Source organism: Bos indicus x Bos taurus, chromosome 6 (genome assembly GCF_003369695.1).
Source record: "Bos indicus x Bos taurus breed Angus x Brahman F1 hybrid chromosome 6, Bos_hybrid_MaternalHap_v2.0, whole genome shotgun sequence".
In the NCBI taxonomy this organism is placed as follows: Eukaryota; Metazoa; Chordata; class Mammalia; order Artiodactyla; family Bovidae; genus Bos; species Bos indicus x Bos taurus.
The window spans coordinates 100108187-100128296 of record NC_040081.1 but is presented as its reverse complement, the minus strand read 5'-3'; the positions used below and the strand labels follow the sequence as shown (position 1 = coordinate 100128296).

The window sequence follows — 20110 nt, the reverse complement described above, 5'->3', positions numbered from 1 at the left end:
AACAAAAACAAACCATGGAACAAAATTAAGACGTTTAAATCCAAGGACGATTTGCAGGAAAGACTAGCTAGATATAAGATGTCAGGGCTTTCTCTGGGCAGCCTCCATTTCTATTTCACATGTAGTTTTGTTCATACTTTGGCTGGTAAATCACTCAGGTTTTCCAACCTTTATGAAAGAGATGAGTGGAATTCTGAATTGTGGCTTGGTGTACAAATAGCAAGGTTTGAATTTGCGCTTATTTCCTTGAAGAATATGGCTCAAATAGCAAGTAGTAAATGTGAGAAAGAGTTTGCCCCATAAAAAGAGAGGCCTCTGGAAGAACAGTAATATCTCACCTTTTTTACTTTGTCATGATGTGAATTGTGCTCTTCCAAAATACAGATGTTGGAGATCTAACCTCTAGCACCTCAGAATCTGACCCTATTTGGAAAGAGGGTTTTAAAGAGGTTTTTAAGTTAAAATTAGATCATTAGGGTAGGCTCTAAGCCAGTGTTGTGCTGTGCCTAGTTGCTTAGTCCTGTTAGACTCTTTGCGACCTCATGGGCTATAGCTCACGAGGCTCCTCTGTCCATTGAATTCTCCAAGGAAGAGTACTGGAGTGGACTTCGATGTACTCCAGGGGATCTTCCAAACCCAGGGATGGAACCCAGGTCTCCTGAATTGCAGGAGATTCCTTACCATCTGAGCCACCAGGGAATCCCAACCCAACATTACTGGTGTCCTTACAGAAAGAAAAATTAGGACACAGACATACACGGAGGGAAGTGTGTGAAGACAGGGAAAAGGCAGCCATCTACAAGGCAAACAGAGAGCTCTCAGAAGAAATCAATCTTACGACACCTTGATCTTGGACTTTTAGCCTCCAGACTGTGAGAAAATAAATCTCTGCTGTTTAAGCCTCCCAGTCTGTGGTCCTTTGTAATGGCAGCCCTAAGCAGAATAATAGAATAATAAGCACTCTTTCTACTCCTCCGTATTTCTTGTCACAGATACACAAACATGTAGTTTAAAACTACTGCTGGGCTTCCCATGCTCAGTGGTAAAGAATCTGCCTGCAATGCAGGAGACACGGGAGATACAGGTTTGATCCCTGGGTCAGGAAGATCCCCTAGTGGAGGATATGGCAGCCCACTCAAGTATCCTTGCCTGGAGAATCCCATGGACAGAGGAGCCTGGTGGGCTACAGTCCATGGGGTCGCAAAGAGTCATGCGCGACTAAGCGACTTAGCAGGCACAAGCATGCATGCACGCCTGTCTGACAGGGAGGTCCGATACCTTCTCTTCCTACCCTGGCCTCCAGGGAGGCCTTCACAGCTTTCTTTGCTCACCTCGTCTTCTCCCCTATGCATCTCTTCTCCTAGGTCCTAGGTTTTTTTCGACTCTCAAATATCTAAAGCAAAGAGCTTTGTAGTTACCAAACTATTTAGCAAATCACCTGGAATAAATAGGGGTTTTATAACTCCTAGGTGGCTACTTCAAGTTACTAGTTTTCTTATTTAGGGTGGAGGGATTTTGGCAGGTAGGACCACACGTTTCTGCTGCATCAGGATCTCTCCAGACTTCCATCTGGGCCTTTCTAGGTCTCAGGTCATGGGCTGTGAAGACGGACAATTCTCAAGAAAGGAGGCATTTGAAAAACAGACAGGGCCAAGGAACCCACAAGTCAATAGACAAAGATAACAATCTTTTTAAAGTCAGGATGCCACTGGGCCTCAGGATGCAGATGGTCCTTGAGGTTTCACTTTTGGAAACATTCAAGACCAGTTCAGCTCAGTTTTATACTGAAAATCAGAATGAGAAAAAGAAGAAAAATGAAAAGGGCTACCGTGGTTCCATGAGAGTTGGCGCAGGACGTGAAGTCATGCTGGTTCCATCCTTGCTGCCAGCTATTTCCCACCCTAATTATCAGCAGCTGCTCTGCAGCACACTCGTCCTCCTGATATGCTGCATTTTCTGTGAGACCTTTCTTTCTCAGTCCCATATCACTTCTAACCTACAGTTGTTCTCACTGACCACTGCCTTATTCAGACACACTCGTTCTCTAGGACACAGCTCAAGGAAGCCCTGCCACAGAAAAAGAGGAGAAATCCTCTTTTCCTCGTAACAGCCACTGATGTTCTTTTAGCTCTGTACTGTCTGTTTTCTGAGCTTGATTGGGTTGCAAAGGCCTTTATGATTATTGGATAAAAAAAGACAGGTGAACACAAACAGCCTTCAAGGACATAACAGGTCACAGAGAACAACGAGGAGGAAGGGATCACATTCATCCCAGCAGATAACTTGTTCATCAACAGCTTCTATCGTGGAAGTACTAAATGACAAGATTGGTGTTGAGTAGTTATGACGGACTGAAGGGAGAGGCAATGCAGACTGCTTTTAAAGGTGGAGTTAATGAACTTCTTCAGTCTCCAGTTTCCTAAGGCATAGAGACAAAGAACGATGATGAAATTAAATACCTCAGAGCTGCAAGGCTCTTTTCATTTTAGCTAATCCAATGAAATCCAATGAAATCATTCTCTGAATGATAAAACTGAGGTCTAGTCTATTTAATAATTCAGTGAACATGCATTGAGCGTATACTACAAGTGAAGTAAATCATAAAGAAGAAAACAAATATTGTTTTTTTTTAACGCATATATATAAAATCTAGAAAAATGGTACAGAAACCTATGTTTCAGGGCTGAAATAGAGACTCAGACAGAAAGACTGGACATATGGAGGAGAAGGGGAGGGTGGGGCAAATTGGGAGAGTAGCATTGACATATATACACCACCATGTGTAAAATAGATAGCCAGTGGGGAGATGGAGTGTAATACAGGGAGCTCAGCTCAGTGCTCTGTGGTGGCCTAGAGCGGTGGGATGGGGCTGGGGAGGTCCAAGAGGGAGGGGATATATGTATATATACAGCTGATTCACTTTGTTATAAGGCAGAAACTAAAGCAACACTGTAAAGCAATTATACTCCACTTAAAAAATTAAAAATAGTTATTTTTTTTAAAGTATCACATCTGATGGAGAAGGAAGAGACTACAGATAACACAAGAAACATGAGCCACATGGAGAGGAGAAGGAAATGCAGAGTACACTAACTCCGAAATCCCTAACCGCATTTCTTCATTCGTCGTCTTTTTTTTTCCTAACTCTTGGACACCTGGCTCTGTGGGAGCTAGTGTGTGTGTGCTCAGGTGCTCGGTCGTGTCCCACTTTTTGTGACCCCCAAGGACTGCAGCCTGCCAGGCTCCTCTGTCCTTGGGATTTCCCAGGCAAGAAGAGTGGAAGGGGTTGCCATTTCCTTCTCCAGGGGATTTTCCTGACCCAGGGATCAAATCCGTGTATCTTTGTAGCTCCTGCATTGGCAGACAGGTTCTTTACCACTGAGCCACCTGGGAAGCTGTAAAATAAATCCATTCATATTCTCATTAGTACAAGAAAGCTGTAGCATGTGGTGGTTTTGCGGGCTCAGATGAGTATGAAGCCCAGTTGTAGCATTTATTAGGAATGTGCATTTGTACCACTGTTGAGCAGTGAGGGGATGACATCTATCACAATTGTATTTATATTAAACGAACTGTTGTATTTAAAACCTGACATACATGAGGACAGGGACTGATTCATAATTCAGTAAACATAAGCTCTAAAAATTATGGGAGTGTTTCTCACACTGACGTTAAAGGGAAACTGGTGGGATAGTAGTAGAGATATGCTCATAAATGACAGGTGGGGTGAAAACCAACAGGGCCCTGTGGGGCTTCCAGGCACAGAGGTCTTTTTTGTCCTTCATTTCTTATAGGCAAGGTTCTAGCCTTCACAACCTTCCTTGAATTCCAAAGGGCAAATTAAAATAATCAAACAAGCCCTTGCTAATCAAGGGAGGAACAGCCAAGAAACCATCTAAGGCAAGATTAAACAAACCAGAGAGGCTCATCAAGATTAGGAGACCCTTGTTCAGAGCCCTAAAATATGACCAAAGCCTTTGAAGCCCTATGGACTGCAGTATGCCAGGCTTCCCTGTCCTTCACCATCCCCTGGAGCTTGTTCAAACCCATGTCTGTTGAGTCAATGATGCCATCCAACCATCTCATCCTCTGCTGTCCTCCTGCCTTCAATCTTTCCCAGCATCAGGGTCCTTGACAATGAGTTGGCTCTTCGCATCAGGTGACCAAAGTACTGGAGCTTCTGTTTCAGCATTAGTCATTCTAATAAATATTTAGGATTGATTTCTTCTAGGATTGACAAGGGCTTTCCTGATAACTCAGTTGGTAAAGAATCTGTGTGCAATGCAGGAAACATTGGTTCAATTCCTGGGCTGGGAAGACCCTCTGGAGAAGGGATAGGCTACCCACTCCAGTATTCTTGCCTAGAGAATCCCCAAGAACAAAGGAGCCTGGTGGGCTATAGGCCATGGGTCGCAAAGAGTTGGACACAACTGAGCGACTAAGCACAGCACACACACTTAGAGCTTTAAGATGCTAATGTACATTGTGAAGAGGAGGGTTTAGGAGAAACATCAAGTTTATTTCATCTTTCAAGGGATGCTTCCATCTCAGAATACTAGTGAATATCACCCCGAATGTGTGTGGGCTGAACAAAGTATGGGGAATGTTTTTCATGTTAGGCACATCCACCCAATCTTCTATTAATGGTATTCATTGCTTCAAAAGCATATTACAGATTTCAGCTCTGGTCAGATCGTAGAGTTCTGAAGGACCTAAGACAGAATTTAAAGTGAGAATTTCAGTTTGGTCACTAAAACATTTTAGATTCATCATGATTGGTGGGGGGAGAAAAAAAGACATTATTCCAAGACGGAGCTTCTAAATAAAAATATTGGCAAAAAGCTCCCGAATCATGATGTTGAAGCAGTGGCTAATGCCATGGCCTGGGGAGACAGGCTGTCTCAGAGTTCTAATTTTGGCTCTGGTGGCACCAGTGGGGATTAGTGATTTATAATAGTATCTTCCTGCTCCTTTTCATAGATTTGCTGTTTTTAATCTAGTACAAGAGTTGGCTAGTTATGGCCCATGGGCCAAATCTGGCTTACTGTCTACATTTTTAACTGATTAGAGAACAAAAATCCAAAGAAGATAACACTTCTTGATATTTGAAAGTTATATAAAATCCAAATTTTGGTATGAACAGGTGTCCTTTGCTTTGCAAGGCAAATTCTTAACCACTGGACCACCAGGGAAGCCCAATCAAGTTTTGTTGGAACACAGCCATATATCATTTGTTTATGCTACAATGGCAGAGTTGAATGGTTATAACAGAGACTTTATGGCCAGCAAAGCCTAAAATACTTGCTTTCTTGTTCTTTCTGGAAAATGTTTTCTGACCCTTGAAGTAGGATATAAAATGAATGAAGGAATTAAATGTGAGTAGGTCAACACGTCTACAAACACTGTCAGACATCCTCCTCATATGGACACTTCTCATAAGTGGATCTTAAGATCGGTTTATAAAGTGCTCCAAATGTCTTTTGGTTGACAGGGGAGTAGCTGGAATCTCAAGAAATTACAAACATTTAAAAATGCCCCTTGTGTTATTTTAATGGCCTCTTTTAAATGTATATTTTAAAGCATTCTAAGTAGGAAGGGAATTTTGAAGCAAACATCTCAAATACATTTTTTTAATAGAAGAATAGACAGTAGTTAAAGCATGCTGATTTTCAATGCATTTATTTAAGTCATGTTCAGAACTACTTGTGTATACAGAAATATGTTTTCATACCATAAACAGTTCCTACTCACATTCTTAAAATGATTTGCACACATTAACCAAGCAAAGGGAAAAAAAATACGAGCTTCAGGGCTGCCTACAGACTTAGGCAGACAAAAAAAGAGATTGTCATATTTGCCTTTGGGTAACAAATTTAATTACATGGATTTCAACTTACAGTACTCACACAAAAGGGATAAAATAAAGGGAGTGTTGTAAATTAAATGCCTTAGCAGCATATTTAACCAGTAATCAAGAAAATAACCAATTTCTATACTAAAATAGTATTAAAATATTTCCACATTTTCATATAAAGTAGATGCCAAATACTGGTTTACATTTAGAATGATGGCAAATTAATTTATCCAATAGCATTATTTGATCACCCTAGCAGGAGTTGCAAAACAGACATGGATGAAAAACTTTCCTCACTGATGTCACATAATTATCTCAAAAACTCAAAAAACCGGCTACACTTTTTTCTTTCTCAGAGACACCCATGGATATCTCTCAGAATTATCTATTTCTCAGATGGCCATAGCACAGCTATACAGCACAGCTGCACTGACCGCCTAAATAGCTCACATTTTGGTAAATTAAAAATTTTATAGCCTCCAGAGCCATGAAATGTTCTATCTAGAAAGTTTCTTTTTTTTGGTAAATATATAAAATAGGTCTGTAGAGCTATACAATCATAGAACCAGGGCGGGAAAAACTCACAAGTGAATCAGGGTGGTAAAAGTGAAACACTGATACTACCCCACATTTGTACCCTACATAGTTACAAATAATAGGAAAAAAATTGTCATGTTTATGCAATACGTGTTTAGATGAAATAGATGATGTATAGAACATAGAGACAAATACCTAAATATAGAGACAGAGATAAAGACCAATAACATCTCAGATCCCTATATTTAAGGTACAGCTCTAAAGCTGGAATCCACATTGGGTTTCAGGGACTCTCTGAAGCCCCCTAAAGTGTTTGCAATTGTGGTAGGTAAACACTTTTTTTTTTTTTTTTTTAAGCAAGAAGATCCATAATTCATTTATTGGACTCTCTAGGCATCCATGTTTTCTAACTTTTCAGTTAGCCCTTGAAAATCCTTCTGGAAAAGAGTTAAAATGGAAATATTTTTCCTTAAAATTTACATAAGTAGTATGTAATTATCTAAGGATATTTAGTAATTAGTATATTCCTGGCTAAAGGTGAGATTAAATGACCCCTTCTCCTTTGTTGAAGGATTAATTTCATTTCCAGGCAGACAAAAATCACTTCAAATTACCCTTCAAATTTTTCTTTTTTTCTTTGTTCCCATAGCTGCCTCTCATCTTTCACCCCACTTTCTCCTGTGTTCACCTCTTCTTTTCTCTTTCTGTGGGAAGGACGAAAGAGGAAAACCTCCAAGTTTTGCTCATTATTGATTTGGAGCACTGGGCTGAGACTGGGCTTTGGAAATCTGCAATATTGGTAACTGCCCTTAAAACTTGCAATGAGTCTCTGCTTGGACAGCACTGTGCAGGTCACTGGACTGATTCCCAATAAAGGAACAGCATTAGATCTGCTTATCAGTGCCTAGACAGTGAATGATAACTTGGCCAGGGTGTGGAGGGGTCTAGTGAAGAAGCGAGAACAATTTCAGCAGTGTGAGTTCTGTCACGAACAGTATTGAACCCCAGTGTGTAACAATTTTCTGAAGGAAAAAATTACAGGTTCAGAGTTTTCCTTTGATACAGTTATTTATATACATGAAAGAGCACTGCAGACAAGTGTGGTTTTCTTCCCTCTTTTTCATGAGAGTAGAATTGTGGCCTTCTAACTTTAAGTCAACATCTTTACCCAAGATGCTCCTTGGAAGAAAAGCTATGACCAACCTAGACAGTGTATTAAAAAGCAGAGACATCACTTTGCCAACAAAGGTCCGTATAGGTAAAGCTATGGTCTTTCCAGTATCATGTATGGCTATGAGAGCTGGATCATAAAGAAGGCTGAGCACCAAAGAATGGATGCTTTCGAACTGTGGTGCTGGAGAAGGCTCTTGAGAGTCACTTGGACAGCAAGAAGATCAAGCCAGTCAATCCTACAGGACATCAACCCTGAATATTCACTGGAAAGTTTGATGCTGAAGCTGAAGCTCCGAAACTTTGGCTACCTGATGCAAAGAGTCAACTCGTTGGAAAAGACCCTGATGCTGGGAAACACAGGGCAAGAGGAAAAGGGGGTGACAGAGGATGAGATGGTTGGATGGCATCACTGACTCAATGGATTTAAGTTTGAGCAAACTCATGGAGATAGTGAAGGACAGGGAAGCCTGGTGTGCTGCAGTTCATAGGGTCGCAAAGAGTCGGATATGACTTAGCGACTGAACAACGACAACAAAAACACTTTTCTGATAGGCTTATACATAAAAATAGTTGCTGTAAATGAAAAAACCTATTCTTACTTCAAGTGCCCAAATGCTCATCCTTAAGCTAAGAGATACAAGTCTATCCACTTCCCTGACTACTAATAAAAAGAGTTCACAAGTTCATTATTTCAAAAACTAGGCCCCAGTCTCTAATACTCTATCTCATATGTTAAGCCAGAATACATATATAAAATCAGTAATAAATTATATATATATATATATATATATACACACACACACATACACACACACATGCATTTACTAGCTACTGTTGGTTATTTGACCTTGATCAAACTACTTCTCTGTTCCTCAGTTTCTTGATCTGGAAGTGGATATAATAATAGAGTTGAGGATTAAACAATAATGTAGTGAAGGTTAATTGATACATTTAAAAAGTTTGCAATAAAAAAAGAAGGACAAAACAAACCAAAATAAAAAAAGCCTGTAACATGTCTGGGATACAGAAAGCTGGATACAAGTAAAGCTATAGATACTCTAATGGATACTGTGATGCTTTGTCTAGATTCTAGAGGTTGTTATATTGGCTGCTGTGGCTCTCAGAGACTCTCATGGAAAATTTCTCCATTGTAATGCAGAACTGCTTCACCTGGGTTTATTTGTCTCATCTCCCCGCAGTGAATGACTTTATTAGCTGATGCCAGGAAACAAAGGCTTGGAAACTCAGGTTAAGGTTAGAGGGACTCTAAGAAGTGTCCAAGCTTCAGAGTTCCCCACAGCATCCGCTGAGACCTCAGGTGCTGTGGCGCAGCAGGCCAGCTTCTTCTTCTGCCAGATCCTGCCTTCCTCACATCCTTGGAGATGGAGTATCTCCAGAGAGAACCCCCAGTAAATGTCCCAACATAACTCTTCATCCATGTGTTTATTTGGAATTCAATGTAAGATTATAGGTAGACAAAAAGTTATCGTTCCATTATCCTGAAATTGCTAAGATCTAAATCTGAAGACAAAAGTGCTAAAACCTTAAAACAAAAATCAGTGGAAGTTATGCCTGGCCACTTACCTGTAAGGCTTCCCTGTAGGAGAAAATGCATTTCAGAGAAGGAACCCAAATGCTATCTCCCTGCCCCTGTGTTACCAGAGAAAGACTAGAAAAGAGGAAGTGCCACTTGGATATAACAGTTTTCAAGCCAAACACGGTTTTTTTGAGGAGAAGGGAAAGAATTTCTCTCAACCATCAGAACAAGTCAGGGAAGCACAAGCGAGTAGGTCATCAGTTTTGAAGCTAGATCTGCCACCCAGCTCTTCTCCAAGTTGAAGACTCTCATGAGGCATGAAACCACTGAACTGCTGGGTATGACACTCATGCTTCATGGGGAATGGGGCGAGATGGAAGTACTGAGGGAAGCAGTTTTCATTACCCTTTCTTGGCAGATCAGGATACGTGAGTTTCCGGGTCACCAAATAAGCTCAACGAAAGCAGCTGGCCTTTAAGCCATTTTGTTGCTATGCCACCAGGACCATGCTCAAGGCGGAGGCTCCTACCACACGACGTGCCTTTCCAATTCTAGGGAGATTATATAATCTACACATGCATCAGACGAGAGAGGCAGCATTTGAAGTGGGATGCAATAGCCGTTAGGGTTTCCTAGGTGACGCTAGAGGTACAGAACCTGCCTGCCAATGCAGGAGACCTAAGGGAAGCAGTTTCCATCCCTGAGTCAGGAAGATCCCCAGGAGAAGGAAATGGCAACCCACTCCAGTATTCTTACCTGGAGAATCTCATGGACAGAGGAGCCTGGTGGGCTACAGCCCATAGGGTTGCAGAGTCAGAAATGACTGAAGCAACTTAGCAGGCAAGTAATAGCCAGTCAGTGTTAAGAGGTTATACCACAGGGGTAGCTTCTCTGGAGGAAGATCTCTATCGTCTTCCATCTTTCTCTTGGTATCATTGCCAGAGAGGAAGGCAGAGGAGTAAGAAACAGGATCTGAGGAGCTTCCCTCCACTTCAGGCCCTAGAGCCACAAAGAGGTCTTTGCTGCACCAGGAGGTGCAACGATCCCACACAGCAGGAAGTGAGCCTTCAACACAGCCAAGGCAAGTAGTTACTGCCAACAATAAACCCATTTCATATGCTTGAGTTTCCTCCATAAACCTGGTAAATATATACACTTCAGTAAGAACTCAGCACCTTGCGTTACACTTCCAGGTGTTAGGGATCCGGTAATGAGAAGAAAGCTGTGGTTCTTTAACTAGATAAAGTACCTACTTTCTCGTCTCTTTTTACCTGTCTCTGAATTACTACTCCTTTTTCTCCCTCTGGCAGAATATTGTTCTAAGCAAAGACATCATCATTCCATCAATTACTCTGTTTATTTTGTTTTAACATCACAAGGGAAACACGCACAGAACATATTTGGAGAAGCAACGAAACCAACTGCGTTTTCTTTCTTCAAGTTCTATACACGAAGGTCTGCCAGCATTCCTTTCTCAACCACATTTCCCCAAAGCTTAGCACTTGGCTATGAAAGTTCACTCCAGCCTACAATTTGGCATGTCTGACAGCAAAGTCTTCAAATTTGCCAATTTGGCTAACGTCTCCTTTTTGAGTAGCAAGCAGATAAATAGGAAACAATTGGAGCAAAATGCTATAAATCACGACATAATTCAGAGAGACAATTCATTTCATGGGATAGTAGTCTATAAGAAATTAACCCTAAATTATGAGTTTCTTTTTTCACATACACTTTTTATAAAAGTCTAAAATCTGCATAGAAATGCAATACAAAACAAATGTAATTAAATACTATACAAAGACCTGAACCTCTTAATTCTGTTGAAAAATCTTTTTTCTCTCAGAGTTACACATGATTATTATTTAATTCCACAGGACACTTCAGACTAATGCAAAAACAAAAATGAAACGAAACAAAACTCTGACCTACATAATATATATTGATAAATTATAAAGGTATAACTTTATAGGTGCTGATGGTATATAAATAATATAAATATGCATGTTTTATTTTATATGTATAGATATATATGTGTATATATATGTGTGTGTGTGTACACACAATTTTACACACACATTCATACACAAATGTGTGTGTATGTATATAGTGCTAGAATATTTGGCAGAGCCTTCTGGAGGTATTTGCCATTTTTACTGAAAATCATTACAAGCAGGTATGATTAAAGCATTTAATCCTATTCATTGACTGTAACTTGGGTAGTTGGGCTTAAGACATTTGTCCATAAAGACAGAATTGTGCTGGATATGTAAGTATCATTTGCAGGATGAATTTTCAGAAGTGGTGATCGAGAGAATTCCACAGAGAAAGCCAGTGTAGAATAAGTATGTGTTATGAGGATCTGCAGACAGGCAGTCCTGCAGAAGATTCTATATAAGACATGGATCACATTTCTCCACTCCTTCCCGTCTCCTGCATTTTCTGACAAATGAAAACACTCTTGCAGCTTTCCAGATTCCCCACATCAAACTGTCACACAGTTGGAATAATTAGAAAATAGTATCTTGTTATTCTAACTTACAAAGATAAACCAAATGCCCTGCTATCTTTAAGCAATCTTGATTTTTGCAAAAACTGGTTAAAATCACGTGATACTGATCCTTCCATTCCAATACACGTACGGAGGCATTTGCCTGGGAATTCCATCCTAATGTAGGGACATACCCAAGAGTTCTTATGACCACGACTAATGGCACAAACTCTGGATTCCCAATGCAGCCATAGTGTTTTTTCAGCTCTTTCTTTAAAGAAGCATTTGGCACAAGTCTCTTGTTACTGCCAAAGATGATTCAGAATTATTAAACCTAATTTAGAAGCTACTACATATTGCATTAATTATTCAGGAAGCATCTTTTCAAATGAGCTATGGGCATAGTATGTTTATTTCCATAACTACCGCAGCCACCCTGAACTTCCCTGAAAAAATTACTTTTTTGAAATGACAGCTTTCAGATTCCACACCACACAGTCTTAAACTCCTTAAGCTTTTGCTCATTAAAAGCCATTCTGTCTTATGTGTTGTGCATGAAACACATACCCTAGAATTGCAACCTTGGAAAGGAGGTTTTGTGACTTTCTGGGTTTGAAGACACAGCTCTTTCTAGAACAGTGTATGTGAGAACATCTTCACCAAAAAGTGCAATCTCTACACAAATGGGAGACTGCATGAGAAAGTAGACCTTTAGTATTATCGGAGATGAAGAATCAAAGCTGCCAGTTTAATACCATGCTCATTTCAATGCTAACAGGCCTAATGTTTGAGAATAAATAGTGAAATTTCCTCTACTGATACTTCAAAGACTTTGCAACATCTGGAATTTAGTTCCATATAGGGTATTCCACTAAGAAGTAAGTATAACAAGATTTTAATAGAGCAAACAAGATTCAGGTTTCTTACAATATGTTTTCCCTGAGGGGAAACAAATAACACAATGCATCTGACTAACCTTTCTGCACTTGAGCTGCATTAATTAACATTTAGTCATGGATTCCACTGTGAGCCAGATGAACTCAGAGCTACAGCTGTTTTCACTGAGGGAGGAAAATATGCTTTTGCATTTTAGATTCCCAGCATTTACAAATCTGGGGAAAATGTTTTACTGACTGCCTCTGCACCAGATTATTGATATGCATTATATATTAGTCACACAAATAAATTCACACTCACCCTAAGCTGTGATGAAATCCATGTTAATATTGCATCAACTGGGTCAGTCAGAACCAAAGATATAAAAACCACATTCCTAACTCCCTTTTTCTTATAGCAAGAGTTAAAGAAGGGCTAAGGAACTGACCAAGGAAGTAGATCATGACCTTGAAGAAAGTGTTGCTGGGTGACTCAAAGACTTAAGTGCAGATGAGGTATTCTGAGAGGGGTGGATGCAAATGACTAAAAGAAAAAAAATAAAAAAGTGAACAGATGTTGAAGACTGAAGACATGGAACTCCAGGATCTGATCACTTGGCAGAGATGTCCTCAAATGCTCTAAGCCAAACATGTGGAAGTAGTTGGTTGTGAGCAAACCTGGTGTGACCGATCCTTTGTCAGTCACTGAAGGACGGCTTTTGTTCTGTTGTGATTTTATAGCCAAGGCTCCTTAAAGATGAAATTTTGCGAGGGAACCTGACGGTGAATCAGCTGGGAAAGGCATTCTACCTGGAGTACCTGGTCAAATCATTCTATACGGTAAGAGAACTGCAGAGTCAGCTTTGCCCCAGTAGTCCCCATAGGAAGGCCGTATCATGCCTTCTGGTCCGCTCTGCAGTCTCATGGACAAATGGAAATCCAGTAGTTATGTGGGTAAATGCATGTGCGTAGGTGTGTTCATTTGTACCAGTGTACAAACCTGGAATCATTAGTCTCTGTGTGAATACCAACCAAATTTGACACTTGCCTCTTCAAATGAATGTTCATAGCCATGACTTGAGAAGAATAAAGGCTGTCTGACCTGTCTTTACCAACATGGAACAGCAATTCTTGAATCAAAGCAGAAAAATACCTTACCTGGAACTACTTCAAAAAGAAACTTCCCTGGGCTCTCTTCATTGCAGGGATGTTCAAGCACTTTATTTCCAGGCAAGAAAATTGTACCCTGTGAACACAAATGCCCTAAATATCAACATCATCAGATGGCAAATATCATCATCAACAGTGAACATCTAAGGTGTGTCTGTAACCCAGTATTTAGTGATATGCCTCTGACTCATTTATATTCCCAGCTAATCAAAAATCATATAACAGCATCATATACATTCAACATTTAACAAATATTTGTTGAGCACCTCATAGATATAAAACACTGTGAGAGGTGCTGAGTACTTTTTTTTTTTTTTGTAAATTTATTTTAATAGGAGATTAATTACTTTACAATATTGTAGTGATACATTCACATGAATCAGCCATGGATGTACATGTGTTCCCCATCCTTAACCCCCTCCCACTTCCCCCCTCATCCTTCAGGGTCATTTCAATGCATCAGCCCTGAGTGCCCTGTCTCATGCATCGAACCTGGACTGGCAATCTACTTCACATATGATAATACATATGTTTCAATGCTATTCTCTCAAATAATCCCACCCTCACCTCCCACAGACTCCAAAAGTCTGTTCTTTACATCTGTATCTCTTTTGCTATCTCGCATATATTGTCATTGTTACCATCTTTCTAAATTCCATATATATGTGTTATTATACTGTAGTGGTGTTTTTCTTTCTGACTTACTTCACTCTATATAATAGACTCCAGTTTCATCCACCTCAGTAGGACTGATTCAAATGCATTCTTTTTAATGGCTAAGTAATATTCCACTGTGTGTATGTACTACAGTGGAGACTCCTTAAAAAACTGGAAATAGAACTGCCATACGACCCAGCAATCCCACTGCTGGGCATACACACTGAGGAAACCAGAATTGAAAGAGACACGTGTACCCCAATGTTCACTGCAGCACTGTTTACAATAGCTAGGACATGGAAGCAACCTAGATGTCCATCAGCAGATGAATGGATAAGAGAGCTGTGGTGCTCTTTTAAGCATCAATTTATTTAATGTATTCTGTGTGCCAAAACCTTTTACTGAGCATTCAACCAGCATAATATTATTTGTTAGAAAAATCTTACAAGGTAGGTATTATATATCCCCATTTTATAGCTGCAGAAACCAAGGCAGAGGCATTCAATAATACAGCTAATGCTCCCATAGCCTTCTCTTCATTATCTTCTCTCTTTTCTGTTAAATTTTGTTTTCTTTCTTTTTTTTTTTTTTTTTAAATTTTGTTTTCTATAGTGGATCATTTCCGTCAGTACTGAGACATATTTTAAAAATTACTTCTTTGACTCCACCTTCCCCTCCAGTTCTCATTTCACTTTTTTTCCCTTGCCTAGCAATGAATTCTCTACACTGAATCCATTTATTCATATGGATCCACTGCAGCTTGGTAAATTTTCAATCCTCCATGAACTTGACTCCTCAGGAGCATTTAGCACTATTAACTTTTAACTATTAACTCTTTCTTGATGTCTTTCTTTCCTTGCTGTCTTAGTTTCTCCAGGTTTTCCTTTTATTTTTCTGTTGACTGAGTCTCTTTTGCTGGTAATAACTGGCCTTTAAATGTTAGAGTTTTCCAGAGATTTATCCAATGCTTCCTTCTCCTCTGACTTTATACACTCTTTCTCTAAGCTATCTTATCCGTGCCTATGACTTGAATAACCAACTAGAATCCAAAGAATATCAAATTAATATTTCTCTCAAGGACTATCTGAACTCTAGACTTTTGTATCCAAGAGCTTATTTGACATTTCCATTTGGATATTTAAAATGCATCTCCAACTAAACTTAGCAAAATTCAAATGCAGTTAATTTAGGTCCTATTTATATATTCCCTAAAAGGTCTGTATAGACAAAGCTATGGTTTTTCCTGTAGTCATGTACGGATGTGAGAGCTGGACCGTAAAGAAGGCTGAGCACTGAAGAATTGATGCTTTTGAACTGTGGTGCTGGAGAAGAATCTTGAGAATTCCTTGGACTTCAAGGAGATTAAACCAGTCAATCCTAAAGGAAATCAACCCTGAATATTAATTGGAAGGACTTGGAAAGACTGAAGGCAAAAGCAGAAAGGGGCAGCAGAGGATGACACAGTTGAATGGCATCATGAACTCAATGGACATGTCTTTGAGCAAACTCTAGGAGATAGTGAAGGACAGTGGAAACTGACATGCTGCAGCCCAGGGGTTGCAAAGAATAGGACATGACTTAGTGACTGAACAACAACTTAGCACCACCTTCCAATCAGTTGCAAAAGCCAGAAACAGAGGAGTCATTATCTCTATGGTAGCTCTACTATTCCCTGGTGGCTCAGACAGTAAAGTGTCTGTCTGCAATGCAGGAGACCTGGGTTCAATTCCTGGGTTGGGAAGATCCCCTGAAAAAGGAAATGGCAACCCACTCCAGTATTCTTGCCTGGAAAATCCCATGGACGGAGAAGCCTGGTAGGCTGCAGTCCATGGGGTGGCAAAGAGTTGAGAGGACTGAGCAACTTCACTTTCATTTTCACTTCCACCACGCCCTAGTCCAAGAGACTATATCTCTTATCTGGAATGTGTCAAATACCCCCTCACTGAATTTCTCACATTACTCAAACATCTTTTAATTACTTTTTTTTCCTTAACGTGGTCAGAGTGATCTTTAACAGTTTTCTTTTTTTTTTTAATTTTATTTTATTTTTAAACTTTACAATATTGTATTAGTTTTGCCAAATATCAAAATGAATCCACCACAGGTATACCTGTGTTCCCCATCCTGAACCCTCCTCCCTCCTCCCTCCCCATACCATCCCTCTGGGTCGTCCCAGTGCACCAGCCCCAAGCATCCAGTATCGTGCATCGAACCTGGACTGGCGACTCATTTCATACATGATATTATACATGTTTCAATGCCATTCTCCCAAATCTCCCCACTCTCTCCCTCTCCCACAGAGTCCATAAGACTGATCTATACATAAGTGTCTCTTTTGCTGTCTCGTACACAGGGTTATTGTTACCATCTTTCTAAATTCCATATATATGCATTAGTATACTGTATTGGTGTTTTTCTTTCTGGCTTACTTCACTCTGTATAATAGGTTCCAGTTTCATCCATCTCATTAGAACTGATTCAAATGTAGAAACATAAATTTGATCTTGCAATTTTCTTGCTTATTTCTCCAAAGAAGACATACAGATGGCTAACAAACACATAAAAAGATGCTCAACATCACTCATCATCAGAGAAATGCAAATCAAGACCACTATGAGGTACCATTTCACACCAGCCAGAATGGCTGCGATCCAAAAGTCTACAAATAATAAATGTTGGAGAGGATGTGGAGAAAAGGGAACCCTCTTACACTGTTGGTGGGAATGCAAACTAGTACAGCCACTATGGAGAACTGTGTGGAGATTCCTTAAAAAACTGGAAATAGAACTGCCTTATGACCCAGCAATCCCACTGCTGGGCATACACACTGAGGAAACCAGAAAGGAAAGAGACATGCGTACCCCAATGTTCATCACAGCACTGTTTATAATAGCCAGGACATGGAAGCAACCTAGATGTCCAACAGCAGATGAATGGATAAGAAAGCTATGGTACATATACACAATGGAGTATTACTCAGCCATTAAAAAGAATTCATTTTAATGATGAATGATGAAACTGGAGACTATTATACAGAGTGAAGTAAGCCAGAAGGAAAAACACCAATACAGTATACTAACGCGTATATATGGAATTTAGAAAGATGGTAACAATAACCCTGTGTACGAGACAGCAAAAGAGACACTGATGTATGGAACAGTCTTATGGACTCTGTGGGAGAGGGAGAGGGTGGGAAGATTTGGGAGAATGGCATTGAAACATGTAAAATATCATGTATGAAACGAGATGCCAGTCCAGGTTCGATGCACGATACTGGATGCTTGGGGCTGGTGCACTGGGATGACCCAGAGTGATGGTATGGGGAGGGAGGAGGGCTCAGGATGGGGAGCACATGTATACCTGTGATGGATTCATTTTGATATTTGGCAAAACTAATACAATTATGTAAAGTTTAAAAATAAAATAAAATTTAAAAAAATGTCCAAAGGCTTTCCTTTGTCTTAAAATAAAGCTCTGGGTGGGCTTCCCAGCTGATGCAGTGGTAAAGAATCTGCCAGTCAATACAGAAGACACAAGAGACATGGATTGGAAAAGCCCCTGATGCTAGAAATATTGAAGACAAAAGGAGAAGGAGGCAGCAGGGGATGAGATGGTTGGATAGCATCATTGACCCAATGGACATGAATCTGAGCATGTCCGGGAGAGAGTGGAGGACAGAGGAGCCTGCGGTGCTATAGTCCCTGAGGTCACAAAGAGCTGGACAGGACTTAGTGGCTGAACGAAAACAACAACAAAGCTCTGGGTGGCCTGGCTCCACCTACCCCTCCAAACTAATTTTCCCACACTCACACTTTCAGTACTTTCTATAATCCAGCCAACTGCCCTTCTCTAAATGGCACCATGTTCTCACTTACCTTAGGACTTCTTTCTCTCTTTGTTGTTTTATACCCATCTTCCGGACTGACTACATATAAAACATACTTGCATAACTTCCTGAATGTTCCTTAGACTAATTTATCACTGTATGTAATTGTTATTTGTAAAATTATTTGATTAATGTCTATCTTCATCATTAAACTATAAAAGAGCAAATGTAATGTGCTTTTTAAATTTTTTATTTATTGACTTATTTTTATCTTATATTTATTTTTATCCTCAAGGTATGTGGGATCTTGGCTCCCCAACCAGGGATCAAACCCATATTCCCTACACTGGCATTGTGGAGTTTTAACCACTGGACCACCAGGGAAGTCCCAACAATGTATGTTTTGCACCTTAAGCTACCGGCAAAACCTAGCACTTCGCATGGCAAAAGGTTAACGCTTTAAAAAAGGGTGTATGGTTGAGTCAATGAGTACTGTTAGTGCAATAAAACCAGTATTCAAAATAAAGCACAATGGGATTCAAAAGCCTATACTCTGTGCACCGTATTATATTGTCCATTTTCCCAGCTTGAAGCAATATTTAGTTCAAATACTTTACACAACTTTCATTCTACCTTGTTTAGCACAGAAAATTATAGTCATCTTATTGGTCCCTCCATCTGGGCTTAGAGTGATAATGGACAGCACTGTCTAACTAAAACCCAGGGAATTAGAGGTTAGAAGGGTCCCTCCCTGTCTGTACTTTACAAAGTGAGGTATTGGAGGCAGTGCCTTTGTTTTCCTCCTCCAGGAAGTAAAATGTCTTAGTTCTCATCACATCCAATGTTCCTTTGCCTATGGATTCCGTTTTACTTTCTAATATTTTTTAACAACTTAAGACTTTGAAATATTCATGGTAATTAAGGTCATTATAGAGAGGTTTATACAGAGTATTAAAATCAGTTGTTTCGATTACTAGTGGATTTTACTTACTGATATGATTTTGTGAAATAATTAAATGTGTGATTTAGCCCAACTTTAGAATATACTACCTAACTTTCAACATAGACAGAGCATTCATTTCTGATTGTATATACATTTGTATGCATGTATATATGACTCATTTAATTCTATGTCTACAGGTTCTATACAGAATCTTAAACTGTATGTGTGCCCTATAAGTTAAATTCAAGCCACTTTTCTGCATAAATTATCCCCCTCCATGAAATCCCAATCCACCTCGCTTGGTAGTTAAAAGAGAGAGTAATGCTATCCTTTGTTGTCTCTTTCGTAGATGAGAAATAACTACTTCTGGCTGAAATTTTCATTTTCATGTTCAAATTTGATATTACACAGGTTTTATATTTTGACAGTTTTCCAAACAAATTGTGATGTAAAAATAATAGTTTATTTACCAGTAGGCAATGTTTAGGACAGGGTATATTGTAATAGACAAACATTTACTGCAGTTACTTCGTTAAGTCATTCAATAAGTAAAATAAAATGCTTTAATTAAAATGCCTAATTTGATCATCTTGTATAGAAACCAAGCAGTTAAAATCTATAACTAAGGGAAAGGTATTAGCTATGATAGTTATCTTCTAAATATTTTGTAAAGTATATATTGTTAGAAAATGCACATAACCAAACAAATAAAATCTGTAATTTATCCATCACCATAAACAACCAATATTAAAACAATACACATCTCTCCATATTTATATTTATATAAATATATATATGTGTATTAAATACACAGTATTTTTTAAAAAACAGTGAAAATACTTATCATGTGCTTCAAAATTTAGGTCATATGTTGTTAGTATGCTAATTTAACAATCTACATCATTTTTAAAAACTAGCACAGTATAGTACTTACTCAAATATACATACTTTCACATCCTCTATTCTTATAAGTGTAATTTTTTGTGTTACTATATATAACCTTTTCATGAACATCCATGAAGCTAAATCTCTGACTTTGTTCTTTAGGAC

The 20110-nt window shown here is 39.3% G+C and overlaps 1 protein-coding gene across 1 annotated transcript in view; it reads right to left on the bottom strand.

Moving 5' to 3' along the window:
- The window catches only part of ARHGAP24 (Rho GTPase activating protein 24), a 546151-nt gene that overhangs the window by 287818 nt on the left and 238223 nt on the right, over positions 1-20110 (bottom strand). The window contains exon 3 of the mRNA XM_027544942.1: positions 13623-13710. Within this exon, the coding sequence (XP_027400743.1) occupies positions 13623-13710 (88 nt within the window). The remainder of the gene's footprint in view (positions 1-13622; positions 13711-20110) is intronic.